The sequence below is a fragment of the Ovis canadensis genome, chromosome 3 (genome assembly GCF_042477335.2).
Source record: "Ovis canadensis isolate MfBH-ARS-UI-01 breed Bighorn chromosome 3, ARS-UI_OviCan_v2, whole genome shotgun sequence".
Lineage (NCBI taxonomy): Eukaryota > Metazoa > Chordata > Mammalia > Artiodactyla > Bovidae > Ovis > Ovis canadensis.
This window is the reverse complement of record NC_091247.1, coordinates 215,832,689-215,853,197: the sequence shown is the minus strand read 5'-3', so window position 1 is coordinate 215,853,197 and position 20,509 is coordinate 215,832,689. Positions and strand designations below refer to the sequence as shown.

At 51.8% G+C, this 20,509-nt stretch overlaps 1 protein-coding gene across 1 annotated transcript in view; it reads left to right on the top strand.

Annotated features, from left to right (window-relative positions):
- Positions 1-489: 489 nt before the first annotated feature.
- The window catches only part of CD9 (CD9 molecule), a 36,060-nt gene continuing 16,040 nt past the window's right edge, over positions 490-20,509 (top strand). Inside the window, exon 1 of the mRNA XM_069585885.1 lies at positions 490-771. Coding sequence (XP_069441986.1) covers positions 706-771 — 66 coding nt within the window. The 5' untranslated portion in view covers positions 490-705. The remainder of the gene's footprint in view (positions 772-20,509) is intronic.

Below are 20,509 nucleotides of genomic sequence, written 5' to 3'. Positions count from 1 at the left end.
TATTACTATTCATTGATGGTATTTCAGGATTACTTCCATAAGCCCCTACGAATCCTCCCATCCGGAAGGCAAGCCTCCATGTGCCGAGTGAAGAGTGTGCTTCAGAGTTAAAGTGTACAAGGAGCCACCCCAGGGAGACAGAAACAGGGCAGTTTCTCTTCAAATCGGGCCCCAAGCAAGAAGAGCCCTCATTCTGCGCTCCACCTTGGGTAAGGGGCCTCTGCCCTCACCACCCACCGCGGAAGTTCTCCCTAGGGCAGAGGGCTCGGGAGGGGCAGAATCCAGGAGAGAACCGAGAGGAGTGAGGCCTTCACATAATTCCAGGATGAAATCGGCCAAGGATGACGTCCTAGAAAGACTCCAGGACGGTTGGGAGAAAAGGGAAGGCAAGGCGGGAAGTCAGGTCCGGCCAACTAGGTGGGGAGCACTGAGACAGAGGCGGGACGAGCCGCGGGCCCCCGGACCTGGGCGGGGCGTGGCAGGTGGGCCGGGGGCGGGGCCCGCGGGGCGTGGGCGGGGCGGGGCCGGGACCCGGCACATGCGCACCGCGGCGTCGCGCGCCCGAGGAGTGGCACTTTTTAAAAGTGCAGCCCCGAGGCCAGCCAGCAGCCGCGCGCACCTCAGTCCACAGCCCGGTCCCGCCCGTCCCGGCCTCACGCGGCCCCGTTTCACATCTGTCCAACCCAGGCCACTCTAGCTCGCATCATGCCGGTCAAAGGAGGCACCAAGTGCATCAAATACCTGCTCTTCGGATTTAACTTCATCTTCTGGGTGAGTGAGTGGACGGCCGCGCGCTCCTCTCGGGGTCCACCTGTCCGCCCGGCGCACTCAGTCCGCGATCGGTCTTGCCGGGCACTCGCCCCGCCTGCGCGGGGAAGACTCCTGGCGGGGAGGAGAGGGCTCTGCGGCCGCCAGCTAACTCCTCGGCCCGAGTCGAGACGGGCGGGGCGGGCGGGTTGGTCTGGGGCGCGTCCGAAGCGAGGCGGGCGGCTGACGAGCCCTGATGAGCTGCGGTTGGAGTTGGTGTATGCTCCCACCCCGAGCCCCTCAGAGTGCAGGAGGAAGAATCAGAGCACCCCTCTGCTGGGGACTTAAGGCCCTGATCGTGGGAGGCTGTGGCGGACTGTGCGGCTCGTGACCCGGGCGGGGTCCCCCGAGTATCCGGGGCCGCGAGGAGGGGAAGGATGCGGACGCCAAAAGGGACTAATGACTCGCCGGGGACGCTCAGCCAAGAGCTGTTGGCACGTTTGCACGGGAGGGGAAGGGACGCCCCAACCGCGGATGTCGGTGTCCCGGGACCCCATTCGTGAATGAAAGTCGGGGTCCCTCCTGCATCCCCGAGCTCTCAGACTGATTCTGAGCCGGCGTGAGAAAGTCCGAGCTCCCTCGAAACTACCTGAAAGACTAGCTTGTCTTGATTTTTTTTTTTCCCCAAAGGGCGATAAGTATCTGGACTGGAGAGAACTCCGAGGCAGTTGGGGAAGAGTTGGGGCCGATGCTTATCGGCGCCCGCGTGGGATGAGTCCCGTGTTTCTCCATTTCCGGGAGGGATCAGGTGGCCACCCCACCTCCTCCCCCGCCAGCCCACCCAGAAGCCGGGTGGGGCCACCGGGAGCGGACTGTCACCTGGGGAGGACGCAGGCCTGGGAGTTCCAGGACTCCCGCTGCCGGCCACTGGCAGCTTCTCAGCCTACGGCAGCCTGAGGCGGGCAGCGGGGAAGGGGAGAGGCCCCTCGGAGCCCTCCCTAGGGGGATTAAGGGGCCCCCCAGAGACAGAGGCAAGGGGTAGGGGACTTGGTGTCCTAGTTCCAGGGTCACTTCCCCCGCTCACAGGTGGACGGTTTTTCCCCTTTGCCATTAGGAAGGCATTTGGAAAGGCAGACCCTGTGCCGCTCTCCAGAGAGAGATGGCTATAGAAGCAGGGGCATGCCACAGGAGGTTTGTAACAAAACTACTTATTCACTCGGATCTGTTTCCCCATGAGCCCCAGGGGAAAGTCTCACAAGATTTGCTCCTCTCCCTGGAGCTGACGGGGTATGAGATGGACCTGCCCTTGTTCAAGTCATCACACCAAACACCTGCCCTAGTGAAGGTGGAGCATAGACGTGCCTTGCCCAGTCCAGGGCCTGCTCTAGGGAGACCCTCTGTTCCCATCAGTCCCAGCAGCCACCCAGCTAGCTGCCAACCTGGCTTCCTCCTCACCCCAACCAAGACACCAGAAAAGAATGTGGAAGGCGGGCTAGCCCCGCCTTTCCCCACCCTAGTCCTTTAAGGAGTTTTCCTCTAGCCCCTCCCTAGCACCTTCTTTCCCCTGCTAGTCCCCTGGTGACTCCTTGGCTTCCCAGGTGGCGCTAGTGGTAAAGAACCCACCAAGAGACATGGGTTCGACCCCTGGGTCGGGAAAATCCCCTGGAGGAGGAGGGCACAGGAAGCCATTCCAGTATTATTGCCTAGAGAATGCCATGGACAGAAGAGCTTGGCAGAGCCTGGTGGGCGACTCCCAGACCTCTCCGGCAGCCTCCAGCCTGCCACCCCACCCATGTCCAGAGCTGCCCCAACCTGGGCATCAGTGCTGCTGATGGGCAGTGTCACCTGAAACAGAGATGACTCATTTTGGGTGTAGAATTAGGAATGACTTTCGAGGTCATCCTGTCCAACTTCTTCACAGTAAAGAGGTGGGAACCGGAACTGGGCTGATCCGATCAGCATCACGGGAACCAAGCCAATACCTCAGCCCCTGGATCCTTTAGGTCCTGTCCTCTTACTTCTCCATCGCAAAACCAACAAGGGGGCCTGGCAACGGGTGGTGTGGGGGGTAAGCAATAGCTGCATGAATCTGAATCAGCTATTGTTGTCGCTGTTGTTGTTTCGTCGCTAAGTTGTGTCCAGCTCTTTTATGACCCCGTGGACTGTAGCCCACCAGGCTCCTCTGTGTGTGGGATTTCCCTGACAAGAATACTAGAGTGGATTGCCATTTCCTTCTCCAGGGGATCTTCCCGACCCAGTGATCAAACCCACATCCCCTGCATTGGCAGGAAGATTCGTTACCACTGAGCCCCCAGGGAAGCCCATTGTTCAGTACTCCTGTATTAAGGTCCCTATAGAGACGAAGCCCTCATCTCCTAGGAGGTGATGGAGTAAAGGAACACTGTGATCCCTTGTGCAGCACGGTACAGCCTGCAAAGTCCTTTTCCAAGTTCCACAATACGGTCAGAGCAGAAAGCATTATCCCCGTTTTTACCAATGACCAGGAAACCAGTTCCCAGAGAGGTTCTGTAACTTAGCCAGGGTCAGATGGCTGGAGAGCAACAGAGATAAATTTGAAAACAAGTCTGATGGGCTGCAGTGTACCCAGTGCACTTTCTGTCACCTCTAGCCACCATACCCAGTTGGATGAGAATGACAAGAGGGTGGCAACAAGCCCTCAAAAAGTGATTTTTAAGGGAAGCTGTGACCTGAGGGAACTCCTTGCTTGGATCGTTATGTCGTCACTTCCCTTTCTGTCTTGAGACTCAGAATTTATAAATTTAGTGTTTGGAACCTGATGTGGCCTTAAAGAGCAGGAGTTGGGAGGGTAGGAGTCACCCATACCTCATGGCCAGGGGATGCTGAGACGGGTGGTCCTGCAGGGATCCAGAGAGGAGAGGCCCACCTTGATGGCAAGGGCAATCAAGGAGGGAGGATGTACCTCTTCCCTGGCCCCCATTCTCATTCCTGAGGGACCCTCAGTGACAGCACAGCCTGCACCACCTGCCCCTCACTCCCCAAAGTAAGACCCCTGGTGCCTGCAGCCCAATCAGCAGTCACTCTGTCCTTCCAGTGGCCCCAGAACTCTTAACTTCACAGTTCTGTTTTAATTGTTTCTGGGTTTCCTTCGACCTGCTTGCCCACCCACCCTCCAGAAAAGATTGAGAGGGGAAACCTGTTGTGATGCCAGAGTGGCAGCCTCAGCTGTTTAGTGGGGAACCAGAGCTGGGCCAGGCCAGGCTTTCCCATTCTACCCTCACCTCCCTATGCCCCTTTGCTCACTGTGTCCCCCCACCTCATCCCTGTCCCCTCCCTCACTGATGGGAAGAGCAGGGAATTTCTCTTTCCAGAGAAACAGTATCTCCTGGGCCTAAGACAGGCTTCGTGGAAACCAGAGATCAGGGACCTGGGTGTTAGTCAGCTCTGCCCTCAACCCACTTTGAGCATGTCACTTTTGTTTGTGTGTGTGTGTGTGTGTGTGTTTTATTTAGCTGTGGCATGTGGAATCTAGTTCCTCGACCAGGGCTCGAACCCATGCCCCCTGCATTGGGAGCATTGTCTTAACCACTGGACCACTAGCGAAGTCCCGAGCAGGTCACTTTTTTTTTTCTTCTTAATATATACATTTTATTGAAATATAGTTGACTTACAGTGTTTCAGGCACACAGCAAGATGATTCAGTTATACACATACACATTTATTATTTTTGAAGTTATTTTCCATTATAAGTTATTAGAAGATAGTGACTATAGTTCCCTGTGCTATACAGTAACCAAGCAGGTCACTTTTGAACTCCATAGTTCAGATTCCTCATCTGTAAGACCAGTGAGTTGGAGCAAATGGTCCCAAAAGGTCAGCCTAAGAAACCAGCCCCACCCCTGTGACCTACAGCGAAGGACATTGCCACACGACCCAGAATAGGAGTCCGGAAATGGAAGGGTATAGTGGGTACCCAGGCTTGGCTCACAGAGTGGCTTCATTTGACCTTTATTTCTGGGACCTGAGCCTTGCCTCTCTTTCCTATTAACCCTGGAGTTACCTCCAGTCCTCCTGGGTGAGGTCTCCCCCTGGGTGAGCGTTTCATGGAAGTGCTGCCCAATGGTCAGAGCACCAGCAGCTCTGGGTTCGGTTTCTGCATCATCACAAGGAGCTGGTGCCTGCCCCCCCTGCCCCGGGGTGGCTATGGGTTACACGAGCATGTGCTTGTGATGCACTTGGCCCAGGAGCTTAGTCCTGGGTGGCTCTTATCATCCCTGAGGGGAAAGGACGTAGGGAGGGTGGGAGCCACTGCCTGAGAAGTGTGGAATGAAACCAGAGAGGTCGCCAGTGCACACCCCTCGTCCACACACGTCCGGGCTTCTCCTCCTCCTGCGTCACAGTCAGCCTCGTTCCTCCACCCACCTCTGCGATCCCCACTTCAGGACACTGACTCCATGTCATGAGTGGCCCCACCTCTGGAAATCAAACTGCAGAGGCGCTGGGATGCGGGGTCTGGGTCGGGGATGGACCAACAGGGGTGGCGCTGGCTGATGCCCCTCCTACCTAACCTGCGGCTTCCCCCCAGAGGCTTCCCCCCAGAGGCTGTTTGCTCAGTGCTGGGCTCGGCAGGCTGCTGGGCTCTTGCATGAAATGGCTTCCACCCTTTGGCACCCGGACAGCCGGAGCCCGGCAAGAGCCGGCTGTGTTTGCACAGAGCCTGGCAGGTTAGGGGAGAGGGGAGGGGAGGCCAGGTGTCTGCCTCTGCTCAGGAAAATAGGACTTCTCCCTGCCTGGCTCCTGATGGCTTTTACCCCCTCCACTTTGCCCTCCAGTGCTTATCAACAACAGGTCTGACTCCTGATGGGAGCCCTGGGGGCGGGGGTGGGGCAGGATTCCTACACAGGCACACACACTCGACTCTTTTCAAAGTGGCCTACAGCACCATTCCAGACCTTCCTCTTTGTGCTCAAACGAAACCACTGCTGGTGCAGAACCATTTTGATAAACAGCCCTTCGGAGGGCTGTCCTCATCTGAATGCTTACTCTGCTAAATGAAGCCTTCTGCGGTTTTAGACCTCACCCATCAGTGTTCTCACGCTTTTCCTTTTTGTGTCCAAGGCGAATCTTCCCTCTTACACACAGAACTGCGTGTCCGTGTTTGATGTGTCTTGTTTTCCTGTTCAGTTCCATTTTGCAAGGAGGCTCGCCTTTTGGGATCCGTTGCACTGTCTGGACCTTAATACCCCTGGGACTTAACACAAGCACCTTTTCTACTGAAGAACACAAGCCTTGACTGGCTTTCTTGGGTCCCTCTGTCTGCAGTGTGGGACCTGAAGTCACAGGTCACCATGGCTTCCGTGGTCCTGTAGCCTCCTTGGCGGGTAGTTTGGGCAGAGGAGCGTGGAGAAGTTTCTCAAAGCTGCGTGTTTATATTCTGTGTTCCCGCCGCCCCCAGATTTGCAACCAAAGTCTTACAGAAACCATCATTCCCTCTAACCTACAGGAGAGCACTGATTTCATCGTTTGGGAACTTGAAAATCTGGGGAAGAGAATGTCAGACCCGGGTTCACCCAGAGATCATCCTTTGCAACGAAGGGAATTCAGGAGATCAGAAGTGCTAAACAATACATTTTTTTTTTGAATTTCTGTTTTCCAAGTCTAACTGCAGATACTTGCCTGCTTCGTTCCGTGGAAAAAGTAACACTGGTCCAGGGACATGTTCGTTTTCCGTCAGACGATGGCAGGCAGCTGTGGAAAGCAACATCCTGTGTCCAGATGAGATAATTTTATTTTAATTACATCCATCCAGTAATTCTTCCCTACCACCAAAAAAACACTGACTTCTGGATAGTTTTTAAGTACTGCATGCTGTCATCCTTGACTGGCAGGTCTGAATTTTGGGGGGCGGGGAGGAGACCTCATGAAAATCAGTAGGACCTTCCTCCAAAATCATAATGATTTGACATTTGTAAACCCTGAAAAATGAGCACCAGAGTAAGAGCACTAGGTACCATCTGTCACCAACGTCATAGCATTCTTTTTGTTTCAATATATACCACATCTTTTTATCCATTTACAGTTAGGTTGTTTCCATACCTCGGCTACTGTAAATAGTGCCGCAGTGAACATCAGGGTGCATGTGTCTTTCTTGAAACAAGAGCGACTTTCAAATTTGCAAAATAGTATCACTGACTATAGTTGCCATGCTATACATTACACATAATAAATGACTTATTTGTTTTATAACTGAAGATTTTGTACCTCTGGATCTCCTCCACCTATTTCACGCCCCATCCCCCCGCCTTCTTCCCCTCTGGCAGCCACCCATCTGTTCTCTGTGTCTGTGGGTTTGATTTGTTCATTTTGGTTGTTTTTCAGATTTCACCTAACATAATACCTTCCACTTCCATCCGTGTTGTCACAAATGGCACAATTTCTGTCTTTTCTTTATGGCTGAATAATATTCTGTTGTGTATATGTATATGTGTGTGTGTAAATATGTGTATATATATATATATAATATGCACACACCACGTCTTCTTTATCCATTTACATTTACATTGCTACCATATCTTGGCAATAGCTGTTTACAATAGTAAATAGTGCTGCAGTGAACATCAGGGTGCATGTAACTTTTCACATTAGTATTTTCATGTTCCTTGGATATGTAACTGCAAGTGAAATTGCTGGATCACTTCCATTTTTAATCTTCTGAGGAACCTCAATACTGGCTGCACCAGTTTACATGCCCACCAAGACTACACAAGGATCCCTTTCTCCACATCCTCGTCAACTGTTACCTGTTACTTGTTGACCTTTGGATAATAGCCTTTCTGACAGGTGTAATTTATCTCACTGTGGTTTTGATTTGCATTTCCCTAACAATTAGGGCGGAGAAGGCAATGGCACCCTCTCCAGTACTCTTGCCTGGAAAATCCCACGGACAGAGGAGCCTAGAGTCGGACACGACTGAGCAACTTTTCATGCATTGGAGAAGGAAAGGGCAACCCACTCCAGAGTTCTTGCCTGGCGAATCCCAGGGACGGGGAAGCCTGGTGGGCTGCCGACTATGGGGTTGCACAGAGTCGGACACTACTGAAGTGACTTAGCAGCAGCAGCAGCAACAGTTAGTGACTATGAGCATCTTCTCATGTGCCTGATGGCCATCAGGATGTCTTCTTTGGGAGGTTTGGTGTTGTTAAGAGATTGTTTGCCATAGGGACTTCTCCAGCTGTCCAGTGGTTAAGACTCCTCAGTTCCACTGCAGGGGGGCATGGGTTTGATCCCAGGTTGGGGAACAAAGATTCCACATGCCATGGGGGCACAGCCAAAGCATTTGTTTAAAAAGATAGTTTGCTATAGACTGTCTCATAGTGTTCCTATGTTAAATCCTAAAGTCTAATGCAGTGGTATTTGGAGGCATGGTCTTTGGGGTGATGAGCTCATGAGGACAGTTCCTCGATCTTGGACTTTTCCACAGGTCCATGGTACTCTGTTATAACAGCTTGAAAGGACTAAGATGTAGTTGTTTACAGGTCCCAATCGAGAACAATTCTTCCCTTCTAGATGAACAATTGCAGTGTGCCCGTTTGCTTGCACTCCTCATATCCATGTCTCCCGCTGATGGGTGGGAAGCCACCCCAGCAGAATGTGCCCTCCAGGGACAGGAAACTGTCCCCCTAAGGCTCTTCCTCCTGCTCACCCTGATGCACTATAAGCGCCTTCTTTCTTCTGATGTGGGGCTGTGGATTTCATCCTGTTTTACTATTGTGCTCAAACTTTTTAAAGCCTCCTTTTTACCAGCCTACTTTCCCCCACTTCAGTCACATTGTAACCCTGATTCCCCAAGACAGGTAACCCTTAAGAGACCAGAAAACTCATTTCAACTAGGTGTTTAGATGCTCTTCCAGTGCTGAAGAGGAACCCTTAGGATAGGGAGCTGTGACATGACCCTCATGTCACAGATGCCTCCCAGGGTCCCATGCCCAGGGCTGTAACACAGGCGTCTGCTGGCAGGATGGGCTGTGGGGAAAGGGCAGAGGCTCTGGGTCCCACCGTGGGGCCATGCCTGTAAGGGGTATAAGGACGGCGGGCAGCTGCAGCAGTGTCTGCCTGCCAGGCTTGCAACGGTGGGAAAGCTAGGACAAGAAGGAAGTGTACTAGGTCACTCTGGAGAATCTGTTTCCCAGAGCAGGGCTGGGGCCACACTCAGTTTCTAGCCAGTTCAGCAAGAGCGTGGACAGAGCTTTCCTGCCAGAGGTCAGGAAGAGGAATCAAGCCTCCACCCACAGGGCAGCCGCCCTAGAGAGAGGCCAGGCTCCCATGGCAGCTACAGGCCAGGTGGGGTGGCAGGTCCCTTCCTGTCTTGAGAAGCTAGACTCTGTGTTCATACACGGGATCTCTCTTGGGGCCTTTACGGTGAGAAGATGCCACTTTTGAAATAGAATCAGACATGACTAGGAAGGAGAAAAGACAAAAGACAAAGAGAAAAGAGAAAACTGAAAACTTCTGAACAAAACGGATCAACAAGACTTAGCAACATGAGAATTTAGGCTGTGTCGTCAGACTGTACTGGGTCCACGTTGTAACTCTGAAACCTATGTGATCCCAAAACAAGCTACTGAACTTCTGTGCCTGAAGTTTCTCATCTGAAAACTGGAAGTTAATATTACTTACCTGGGGAGTTCATTGAGAAAGTGTAATGATTCCAGTGAGGTGCTTCGGGTGGGACTAGGAACATGGCAGACAGCTTGTCTGATTGTTGGGACTAAAATGAAGGGGGCATCTTGGCAGACGAATAGGACAGGCACATCTCCCACCACTCAGGGTTGTGCAAGCAAGTGGTAACTGGTTCTACAGGTGAAATGAGAACCTGGTCCTCATGGCTAAAGTATGTCAAGAAGAATGTGTGTGTGTGTGTGTGTGTGTGTGTGTGTGTGTGTGTGTGTGTGTGTGTGATCACCAGGCATCTTAGTGAGGCGTACACAATGGAAAACACAATGGTATTTTGGAATTTAAAGCCAAACAGCCCCAAAACAATCTCCTACATCAGATGATTTTGGTTAAGATCAGAATGCCTGCTTTCAGCAAAAAATGGATTTATGGGCTGGCTGACGTCTGCTACAAGTCTGGCGAACAGGCAGTGGAAACTTGAAATGAGATTTCTTGTTTAGAAGGGAAGTTACCTTGGGCAGAGGCCTCCCTCCCATTCCCTCAGCCCTAAACCACTTAACATCAGCACCTCGTAGAACTGAAACTTTTCTCCTCTTAGACAGAATAAGGGCTCTGATTTTCTGTTGTTGCTGCTCTTTTCATTCACATGGCCGCACCAGGTTTTAACTGTGGCGTATGAGATCTTTTAGTTTGGCCTGTCAGCTCCTAGTTGCAGCATGTGGGATCTAGTTCCCTGACCAGGGATTGAACCTGGGCCCCCTGCACTGGGAACATGGAGTCTTAGCCACTGGACCACCAGGAAAGTCCCAGGGCTCTGGTTTTTTAAAAGTGCTGGCTCAGTCCTCAGAAGGGAGGATTTCTCAAGTCTCGAACTTGTTCAGACATAGTCACTGCCGAATTCCCATAAAGATGTGCTAAGAAAAACCTTTTATAGGTCCTTCATTCTCCACCACACCCCAGAGAGGGGACCAAGCTCCCTCCGTTCCACCAAGGATGAGACAGGCAGTCACATAGCTGACCTGTGCCTAGCACATGCTGTGCATACGACAGGGAGAGAGCTGTCCGCCAAGGCCCTGCGTGTCTGCTCTGCGACGGTGGGCAAGTTACTTTACCACTCTGAGCCTTCTTCCTCATCTCAAGCTGGGATGATGGGAACTACCTCGAAGGGTATAAGGCAGTCCCACCCGCATCCTCAGCTTCAAAAGGGTGTGCATGCGTGCTCAGTCCGATCCTTTGCGACTCCATGGACTGTAGCCTGCCAGGCTCCTCTGTCCATGGGCTTCTCCAGGCAAGAACACTGGAATGGATATTCATCTCCTTCTCCAGGGGATCTTCCTGGCCCAGGAGCAGCAGGACCCAACTGTAGGACTCTAGTCCTACATTGTTCCTCTTCTCCCCTAGAAATCCACTCACTGTGCCCCTCCAGGGACTGTTCTCCTGTTAGCAGTCTGAACCCAATTGCCCAGAAGACACCGAGATGGAGCAAGACTGTGGCAGCCACGGGCTGTAGCTATTAAGCCACCTCCCCTCCTCCACCTGGGAGGCCCTCAGGTGTTTTAACCTCCCAGGAAAGGGAGGCCAAGGGTCCACAGACAGGCTGAGGCTGTGCTCAGGAACCTTGGGGAAGGTTAGTTCTTTAGACTCACATTTTAATTTTGATTTTTTGTTTTTAAAGCGGAATTATCTAGGTGGTGGGATAGGTGCCATGATCTTCGGAGTGTGTGTGTTAGTCATTAAGTCGTGTCTGACTCTTTGTGACCCCATGGACTGTAGCCTGCCAGGTTCCTCTGTTCATGGGATTCTCCAGGCAAGAATACTGGAATGGGTTGCCATTCCATTCTCCAGGGGATCTTCCTGACCCAGGGATCAAACCTGAGTCTTCCGCATTGCTGGCAAATTCTTTACCGTCTGAGCCATCAGGGAAGCATGTTAAGGGCATGAAATAGCCATAAGAAGGGCTTCCCAGGTTCGATCCCTGGGTCAGGAAGATCACCTGGAGGAGAAAACGGCACCCCGCTCCAGTATGCTTGCCTGGTAAATCCCATGGACAGAGGATCCTGGTGCGCTGCAGTCCATGGGGTCACGAAGAGCCAGACATGACTGAGCGCACACAGGCGCGTACACACACACACTTGGCCACAGGAAGCAGAAGTCTGCCTGCCCAGGTCCTGGCTTGGGGGAAGCGGGGCGGGGGATAGTTGGATTTTGGTTTTGTTGCTGTTGACAGCACCTCAAGGTGCCACATTGTGTAAAAGAGCAACACAGAGCTGAGCCACAGGGGGCTTTTGTAACCCAAGAGATTACTGGGGGAAGGGAGGAAATAACTTGTTAGAAATGCAGATTCCTGGGGGGAGGGACAGCCAGTGGGTGACTCTAGGTCTCACTTCCCTTAACTGGGGAATGAAGGTAATGTGGCAACTTTCCTACAATAATTCAAGGTCATTGAGAGCAGTAACAGGATATTTAATATAAAACTCCTATTGTGACATCTTAGCCAGAGCTCAGCTTCTGCAGCCCTCTATAGTTGCTATTACCTAAGCTGCCTCTCCTTAGAAGTTTTCAGAGGTTGAGGCTGCCCTGAGCTTTCACGTTCAACAGCGTCTTATTCCTTCAGTTCTGCCAACCCGCATCCCAGGGCATCGCTCAAAGCTGAAATTTTACCATAGGCTTCATCCCTTTCAGAAGGTGAAATAGAGAAATTATCTTTCCATCTGACTACAAAATGCCCATTTCAGAGATTTCCCCAGTTTGGAAAAGGCAGGGGAGGGAGGTACCAGTTGGGGGCACATCAGGAGGCCTGGTTGGCAGGGGCCCCTCTTGTGAAATCTGTCCCGGAAGAAAATCTGAGGAAGAGTTCACTTCCATACGGGGCTTCCCTGGTGGCCCAGTGGTGAAGAATCCACCTGCCAGTGCAGGAGCCGTGGGTTCAATCCCTGGGTCAGGAATATCCCCTGGAGAAAGGAATGTCAACCCACTCCAGTATTCTTGGAGGATTCTATGGACAAAGGAGCCTGGCGGGCTACAGTCCACGGTGTCGCCGACTAAACAGCAAAGAACAACCCCTTCCATACACAGCGCAGCCTGTCCTGGGAGATCACAGGCTGCAGACATTAGGGATATTTCTGCCAAGGCTGCCCAGTTCGTTTTGGCCTCTCAGGGAGGAGGGTTCACCGGGTGAGTCTGTGGGTGGAGGCATGTGGGGAAGCCAAATGCAGGTACTGACTTGAGCGTTTACTATGACTTCCTCCCTGCTCAGTGGGTTCAAGAGAGTGTTGTCCAGCCAGTATCTATCTTTCTTACCTCTTCCTTCCTGCCTTACCTGTCCTACATCCTCCCCCTTAGCCTATCACCGTGTGGCCGCCAAGGTGATCCTCGGGCTCGGGACCCCTGGCTTTCCAGTGCCAGCCGTGTAGCCGTGCGCCCAGGGGAGGCTCAGGCCCCCATTCTGTGACTTCGTGCCTTTTGGCACTAGCATTTCGAAAGCTGTTCTCTGCGTTCAGAAGCCCCCCACCCCAGAGAGCTTAACCATGTTCTCCAGTTGTTCGATGTTTAAATAAAAGTCTCAGAGCAGTGGTTCTCAAACTCGAGAGCACAGCAGAATCATCTGGGGGTGCTTGTTAAAACATAGCTTGGTGGAACTTCGCTGGTTCCAGTGGTTAAGACTGTGCTTCCACTGCTGGGAACTAAGATCCCACATGCCACATGGTGTGGCCAAAAAAAGAGCACAGTTTGCTGGGTTTCACCTTAGTTGTTGCGCGTAGTCGCTCAGTCATGTCGACTTTTCAACTCCATGGACTGTGGACTGTGGCCCGCCAGGCTCTTCTGTCCATGGAATTCTCCAGGCAAGAATACTGGAGTAGGTTGCCGTTCCCTTCTCCAGGGGATCTTTCCAACTCAGGGACTGAACCTGCGTCTCCTGCATTGCAGGTGGACTCTCTACCACTTGAGCCATCGGGGAAGCCCACCTTACTTGGGTTTCTAATCAAATAAGTCCCGGGTGGGTACAGCAAGTTTGCACACCCAACAAGTTCCCAGGTGATGCTGTTGACACTATCGCTGATTTGGGGACCACACATTGAGAACTGCTGGCCTGGAAAGAAGTCTCCCAGTGGCCTTTGAGGGTACTGGTTTCTGTAGATCCATAGCTCAGCAGAAGCCCCAAGGGAACAAGATGGCCCCTGGGATGATCATACGCACGAGGAAGGAGAGAGGGGGATCGGTCATTCCCCAGGACTGTGGTCTCTGGTTCTTGTCCATCATCTCTAATAAAACTAAAGTTGGTAACAGGCCCTGGTTGGCCTCTTTCCATTCTGCCATAACTAACAGTTTACTTGTGAATGTTGCAGAAAGCGAGTTATGGCAGTTTTTTTTTTTTTTTAATCAGGGTGGAATTTGGTTTCTGCTCTTGTTATCTTGTCTGGCAGACCTGGAGAAGGCAGAACCCCAGGATCTCTGCTGATGCCAAAAGGCTTCGTCCTTCCAGAGATAGCAGCTCGGGGGGAAGTGGGCACCAGGAGAGGGTGAGAGAGGAGGTGGGGATCCAGCTGCTGTTTGCTCCTGTTTGCTCCTGCCGGCAGCGCCCAGCCCAGACTTCTGACCGTGAATCAGCCCATCCAGCCCATCGAGGCTTGGCAAGCCGCCCTGAGCCCGGGTTGCCGTGGAGATGGGTGAGGCCGGAGCCCACAGGCCTAGGTGGCCCGACTGGTTTTTAAAGGCATCGTGAACACCGAGCCACTTATCTGCACTCCCAGGGCTTCCATCAGGCATGGGCGGTGGGGCCGCTTGCATCCTCTTGTTAGCCTCTTGTGGCTCCCTGGGCGCCTCGGGCAGCTATGCCAAGGTCTCCCAAGCCCAGTAAGTTAACTAAAAAATTCCAGGGCTGATACAGATCTTATCCAAGGAGGAAAGTCAAGAGGTCAAATCCCCTTCCTCTCTGCCCCTTTAATAACTGCCTTCTGCAGAGTGACTTCACTCTTGACAGAAGCAGCCTGGATCCCAGGAAGGACAAAGGCCTCCACTCTCAGCCAACCCTCTCCCTAACCCTCCCCATCCCACCTCTCTCCGGCCTATTCCAGCTGGTCCCTGTGGAGTCCCCACCCACCACACTCAGACTCACAGGAGACAGACCCCGCCCCGTCCTCAGTTGCCCTGTGCCCACCCAGCCACCTTCTCAGATCAGGGAAGGACACACCACTGAGGTCATACATTTCCCCACTATTGTCTTCGTGTCATTTTCAAGGTTTATTTAAAAAAAGAAAAACTCCTTATTTTGTATTGGGGTATAGCCAATTAACAGCATTGGGATAGTTTCAGGTGAATAGCCAAAGAACTCAGCCATACATATACATGTATCCATTCTCTCCCAGACTCCCATCCCATCCAGGCTGCCACATAACTTTGGGCAGAGTTCCCTGTGCTATTCAGTAGGTCCTTGCTGGTGATCCATTTTAAATAAGCAGTGTGTACATGTCCATCCTAAACTCCCTAACTCTCCCTTCTCCCCATCCTACCCCCCCACTCCGGCAACCATAAGTTCATTATCTAAGTCTGTGAGTCTCTTTCTGTTCTGTAATCATTTGTATGCTATTTCTCCTTCTCTGTCTGACTTACTTCCCTCAGTATGACAGTCTCCAGGTCCATCCATGTTGCTGCATGTTGCAAATGGCATTTCATCCTTTTAATGACTGAGTAATGTTCCGTTCTGTATATAGGCACTACATCTTTATCCATTCTTCTGTCGATGGACATTTATTATTGTTGTCATCGTTGTTTTCCCCGCAGAGTCTAGCTAGCTCTAGAACTCAGTTTTCAGAGTGTTTGACATGCATCACTGCATTTAATCGTCACCTTCAACCTGGGTCAAAGGCAAGACGGTATCAAACTCCTTTTTTACACATGGGAGCTCTGAGGTTCAGAGACGCTAAGGAAAGTGCTGAAAGTCACACAGCTCCTTGGAGGCAGCACCAGAATCAGACCCCGAGGCCACGCCGTCACGCGTGCAGCCCTTCTCAGCAGAGGTGTGCATTGTCCTGGCAGCACCCAGACGCCCCGGGGTGGAGCTGTGGCAGGGGCTTGCTTAGAGCTCCACCAGGTGCCTCTGACATCTCCCCGTGGCTGGCAGTGGCCTGCAAGTGACAGGGACAGAGCCAGGGCCCCTGCTTCTTGCCCTTTTCTGTCCCACCACCTGTCCCCTCACTGAAAAGTCTGCCGCATCCCTTAGGGACCACAGGCTCACCAAAGTCACCAGATAGCCAGGGCTTCATAGGATGGTGGGATGAAGGAAAGAAAGCCCTGCCTTCTCCCCCACCTGCTCGTCACCACTGTCACCTCCAGCCACTCCCAGGATGGCAGGTGGGACCCCTGCCGTCTGCGGTCTTCCCAGAGATATGGCTCGTGAAGAATGATCTGCCCTGCACCCCTCGGGCTAGGACTGCTGGGTGGAGAAAGGGTCATGAGTATTTTGCCCTTTAAAAAAGAGCTCCCATGTGACCAGGGGCTTCCCTGGTGGTCCAGGAGCTAAGATCTTGCACTCCCAAGGCAGCGGGGGACCAGGTACCATCCCTGGTCAGGGAACTAGATTCCTCGGGCTGTAACTAAAGATCTTGCATGCCGCAAAGAAGATCGAAGGGCCCTCGTGCCGCAGCTTAAGACCCGGTGCAGCCAAATAAATTTTTTTTTTAATGTGTGACTGGTCAGCTAATATTATAGAAAACAGAGGGGACCATGTGGAGAGAAGGTGCTGAGACCACCCAGTGTGTTGGCCGGAGTGGGGGGTTGCCCCATGGGGAGACATGGTTCTTTCTACCTGAGGGATGGGGTGCAAGGCCGCATACACGCATTTACGCATATGCACGCACATACACACACGCATGAAATCTCCTCTTCAGTCAGCCAGCTTCTCTTCTCCTCACATCCCATCTCTCAGACTTCAGGTGTTCCTGTTGGTGGATTGGGCCCCTGATCGCCCACCCCTCCTCAGGCTCTGACTGGAAGCAAGCAGTCTTGCAGACTTGGCAGCAGGTCCAGGGCAGCCAGGAGCCTCTGAGCAACGCTGTGTTTGGATTTGTTTTCAGTTCCCTGCTTGGATCTGGAGATTTGGGGGTCTGGCACTGTCCCTTTGGGGGTGACTCACTGAGATCCCTATCGCCACGTGGGCGTCTTGGATGCCTGGTGCTTTCGACACTCGCCAAGGGCCTGGGCCTGAGGTGGGGTGTGGCTTTCATGTCCCTGAGGGGAGAGCTGGCACACACCCCCAGAGACCGGGGCACCTGTGTGCTCGGCAAGGATCGGAGTGTCTAGCTGGACCTCCCTGGATGCTGAGGACAGCGGGGCATGGCCTTTTTATAAAAACTCTCATTTTTCAAAAGACCTGATGTAGATATGCTCCTAAATCTCATTGTATACCCTTATGACTCTTTCTTGGTGTTTCTTCTGGGCAAGTAGTTGCTCTTTGTAGTTTCTGACTCTTGCTGTGAGATGAGTCCGACTGACAAGCCAGTGGGAAAGGAAGCTTGTCCAAGGGAAGAGAACCCAGGAGAGGAAATTCTGGTGGGCCTCAGAGATTCTCTCTCTTTTTAATATTTATTTGTTCATTTCTTCTATTTATTTATTTAGCCAAGCCAGGTCTTATTTGCGGCACACGAGATCTCTGATCTTAGTTGTGGTATGTGGGATCTAGTTCCCTGACCAGGGATTGAACCCCAGGCCCCTGCATTGGGAGCTCAGAGTCCTAGCCACTGGACCACCAGGGAAGTCCCAGAGATTCTCTTTCACTGACGTCGTCCTTCACTTGTCGTTCAGTCACTAAGTCATGTCCAACTCTTTGGGACCCCGTGAACTGCAGCACACCAGGCTTCCCTGTCCTTCACTATCTCCCAAAGTTTGCTCAAACTCATGTCCATTGAGTCAGTGATGCCATCCAACCATCTCATCCTCTGTCACCCCCTTCTCCTCCTGCCTTCAAGCTTTTCCAGCATCAAGGTCTTTTCCAGTGAGTAGGCTCTTGGCGTCAAGCAGCCAAGGTATTGGACCTTCAGCTTCAGCATCAGTCCTTCCAATGAGTACTCAAGGTTAATTTGCTTTATGACTGACTGGTTTGATCTCTTTGCTGTCCAAGGGACTCTCGAGTCTTCTCTATCACCACAGTTTGAAAGCATCAATTCTTTGGTGCTCAGCCCTCACTCACTGAATAATGATTTACCAAGGACTGTTTGGTCCCAAGTGTGGATGGGGCAGGGGTAAGAAGTCACCCTGCCCTCCAGGAAAGTGTGGACAGAAAGGGAGGGGGCGAGGATGCTGGGAAGACCAGTGTGGAATAGGGGTCACATTTCCTGAGGCGAACATCTTGGTGGGGAAGCAGCTGGCCTGGATGACCAGGGCAGCTCTCCAGGAGGAAGGGCTTGCTTGAGCGATTCCATCTAAGGAACAGAAGAGGAGGCAGCAGCAGGGTTCCACAGTGTCACTGCTCGGAGATCAAAACGTGTGAGGATGGAGTAGAAGCCTTCACACTTGATGATGACCCAAGCCATCTGATCCTTTCAACAGCCACCATCCTGCATGAAGGACAGGGGTCAGAGGAGGGCAGGGGACCTTACAGGGACTCCTAACTGAGTGAGGACTCGGAGGTGGCTTAGCTACAAACTGAGGGGTTAAAGCACAGAGCAGCCAGAAGGAGCAATGCGGCTGGAGGAAGAGAGGGCTTGTTTTCTGATGGGTTTTTTTAGGACAGACAAACCTTCCTCTGTGTGTTGGCAGAAAGTGAAACAGCGGCTGAGACAGGCAGCAGAGGCAGGAAAGGGGTGGATTAATGGAGCAGGTTCTTGAAGGAGACAGGAAGTTTTGAAAGAGAGGCCCCACCACACACACACACACACACACACACACACACACACACACACACGGTTTTACAACAGCTTTTAATCTACAGAAAAGTTGCAAAGATATTACAGAAAGTTCCCTTGTACTCCCCACCAAGCCCATCTTCTTTCTTGTTCACAGTGCATATTCCCAGGGTACAGTTGTCACAGCACAGAAGCCAGCATTGCTATATTACCCTTAATTAAGCGAGACTTCCTCGGATTTCACCTGTTTTCCAGTCCTCTCACCTCTCTGCTCCAGGATCCCACCCGAGATGCCAGGTGGCAGGTGTACAGTCTCCCCTGTCTCCTCTGGTCTGGGACAGTGTCTGTCTGTCCTCTTTGTCCTCCTTTTTCATGACCCTGACAGTTTTGAGACGTTCTGGTCAAGTATTTTGTTAAGTTTGTCCAGTGTTTCTCTCCTGGCCCGTCCTCTAAGAAGATAGTGAACATTCTTGAAGAAATAAAGAAATCGCCAATAAAGTGATGGGAAAAATTATACTCTTGCCCCAGTCTATCAAATGTGTAGGACTGTTTCTGGCCTAAAGGGAGAGTCTGTCCTGTAGGCTTTTGTTAGAGGTGACTGGGGCCTGGGGCTGGGAGTGGAAGGGCTGTACTTTCTACTTCGATCCCCGCCAGACAGGTTTGGTGATGGCAGGCAGGCTGCTGCTCTCTTTCCAAGACGCTGTGAGCAGGGCATTGTCAGCATCCAGCATCCATGCGCTCGAGTCCTCCCGTGATGGGTGAGAGGCAAGACGACAGCCGTAGCATCGGCGTGGTTGACATTCCCGCCATGTGCAGCGCATTAACCCAGGAGGAAACCGTCAGTTTCTTGCCCCACCCCCACCTCAGACCCCTATGTCCTTATTTTATGGAGTCCTTCCATAACTGGCTGATGCCCTTTTAATTGAAGTATTATTGATTTACAATGTGTCAGTTTCTGCTGTATAGCAAAGGGACTCAGTGATACAGATGTATACCTATTCTTTTTCATATTCTTTTCCATTATGGTTTATTACAGGATATTGAATATAGTTCCCTGTGCTATTCAGTAAGATCTGTTGTTTATGTATTTTATATATATAGTACTGTGTAAATGTTAATCCCAAACTCCTAATTTGTATCTTTTTTTAGATTGCACATCATGTGGTGTTTCTCTTTCTCTTTCTGACTTACTCACCTAGCTTGATAATTTCTAGATCCATCCATGTTGCTGCAAATAGCATTGTTCCATTCTTTTTTGTGCCTGAGTAATATTCCATTGTCTATGCGTACCACATCTTCTTTATCCACTCATCTGTTGCTGGACACTTAGTTGTCTTGGCTATTGTAAATAGTGCTGCTGTGAACCTTGGGGTGACACTTTTTTAAACGGTAAACCTCTTTTTGGTTCTTGCTGGTCATTCCCGTTTGGTTTCTCCTAGGACTCAGATAGCTAGGGGTGAAAGCCAGGTCGGGGGCTAGGGAACCCTCTGTGCACAGCAGAAAGTGGGCCCTCTTGAGAAGCGCTCTGAGCTCTCTGGATAGCAGTATCTGCACACGCAGGGAGGCTACTATTAAGTGGTATCATGGCCCTGTGCTGTGCTTAGTTGCTCAGTCATGTCCGACTCTTCGTGACCCCATGGACTGTAGCCTGCCAGGCTCCTCTGTCTATGGAGATTCTCCAGGCAAGAATACTGGAGTGGATTGCCGTGCCCTCCTCCAGGAAATCTTCCCAACCCAGGGATCAAACCCAGGTCTCCCACATTGCAGCCGGATTCTTTACCAACTGAGCCTCCAGGGAAGCCCATCATGGATGGCCCTGTGACCTCCAGCCAGTTCAAGCTGTTTCTCCAAAAGCACTACAGAAAGCAAAGCGGTTGTTGGCAGCATCCCCTCATGCCAGTTAGCTCAGCAATTCAATCAAAGCAGACAGCAGGGCTCATTTGTCTGTGATTTTGGTGAACATATATACAATGGAATAATACTCAGCCATTTAAACAGAGAGTGGAAACTGAGCGTCTCAGTCCTGCCCCTGACTTCCTTGCCTCCTGGAAGGCTGAGCCTTCTCCCTCGCTCGTGGTGAGTTTTTAGGCATCAGAAACTGAGATCTATTACTGCTTTTTCCACTTCTGTAGAACCAGTCTCTTTTCCTCCCTCTTGATGTTAGGTTTGGGGTGAGGTCCAAATACGGTGGGACCCCAGACTGTCTCCTTGTGTCTGGGCTTGTCCTTGGCCAGGCTGGGACCTTCTGGGTCCAGTTCTCATCTTGCCGC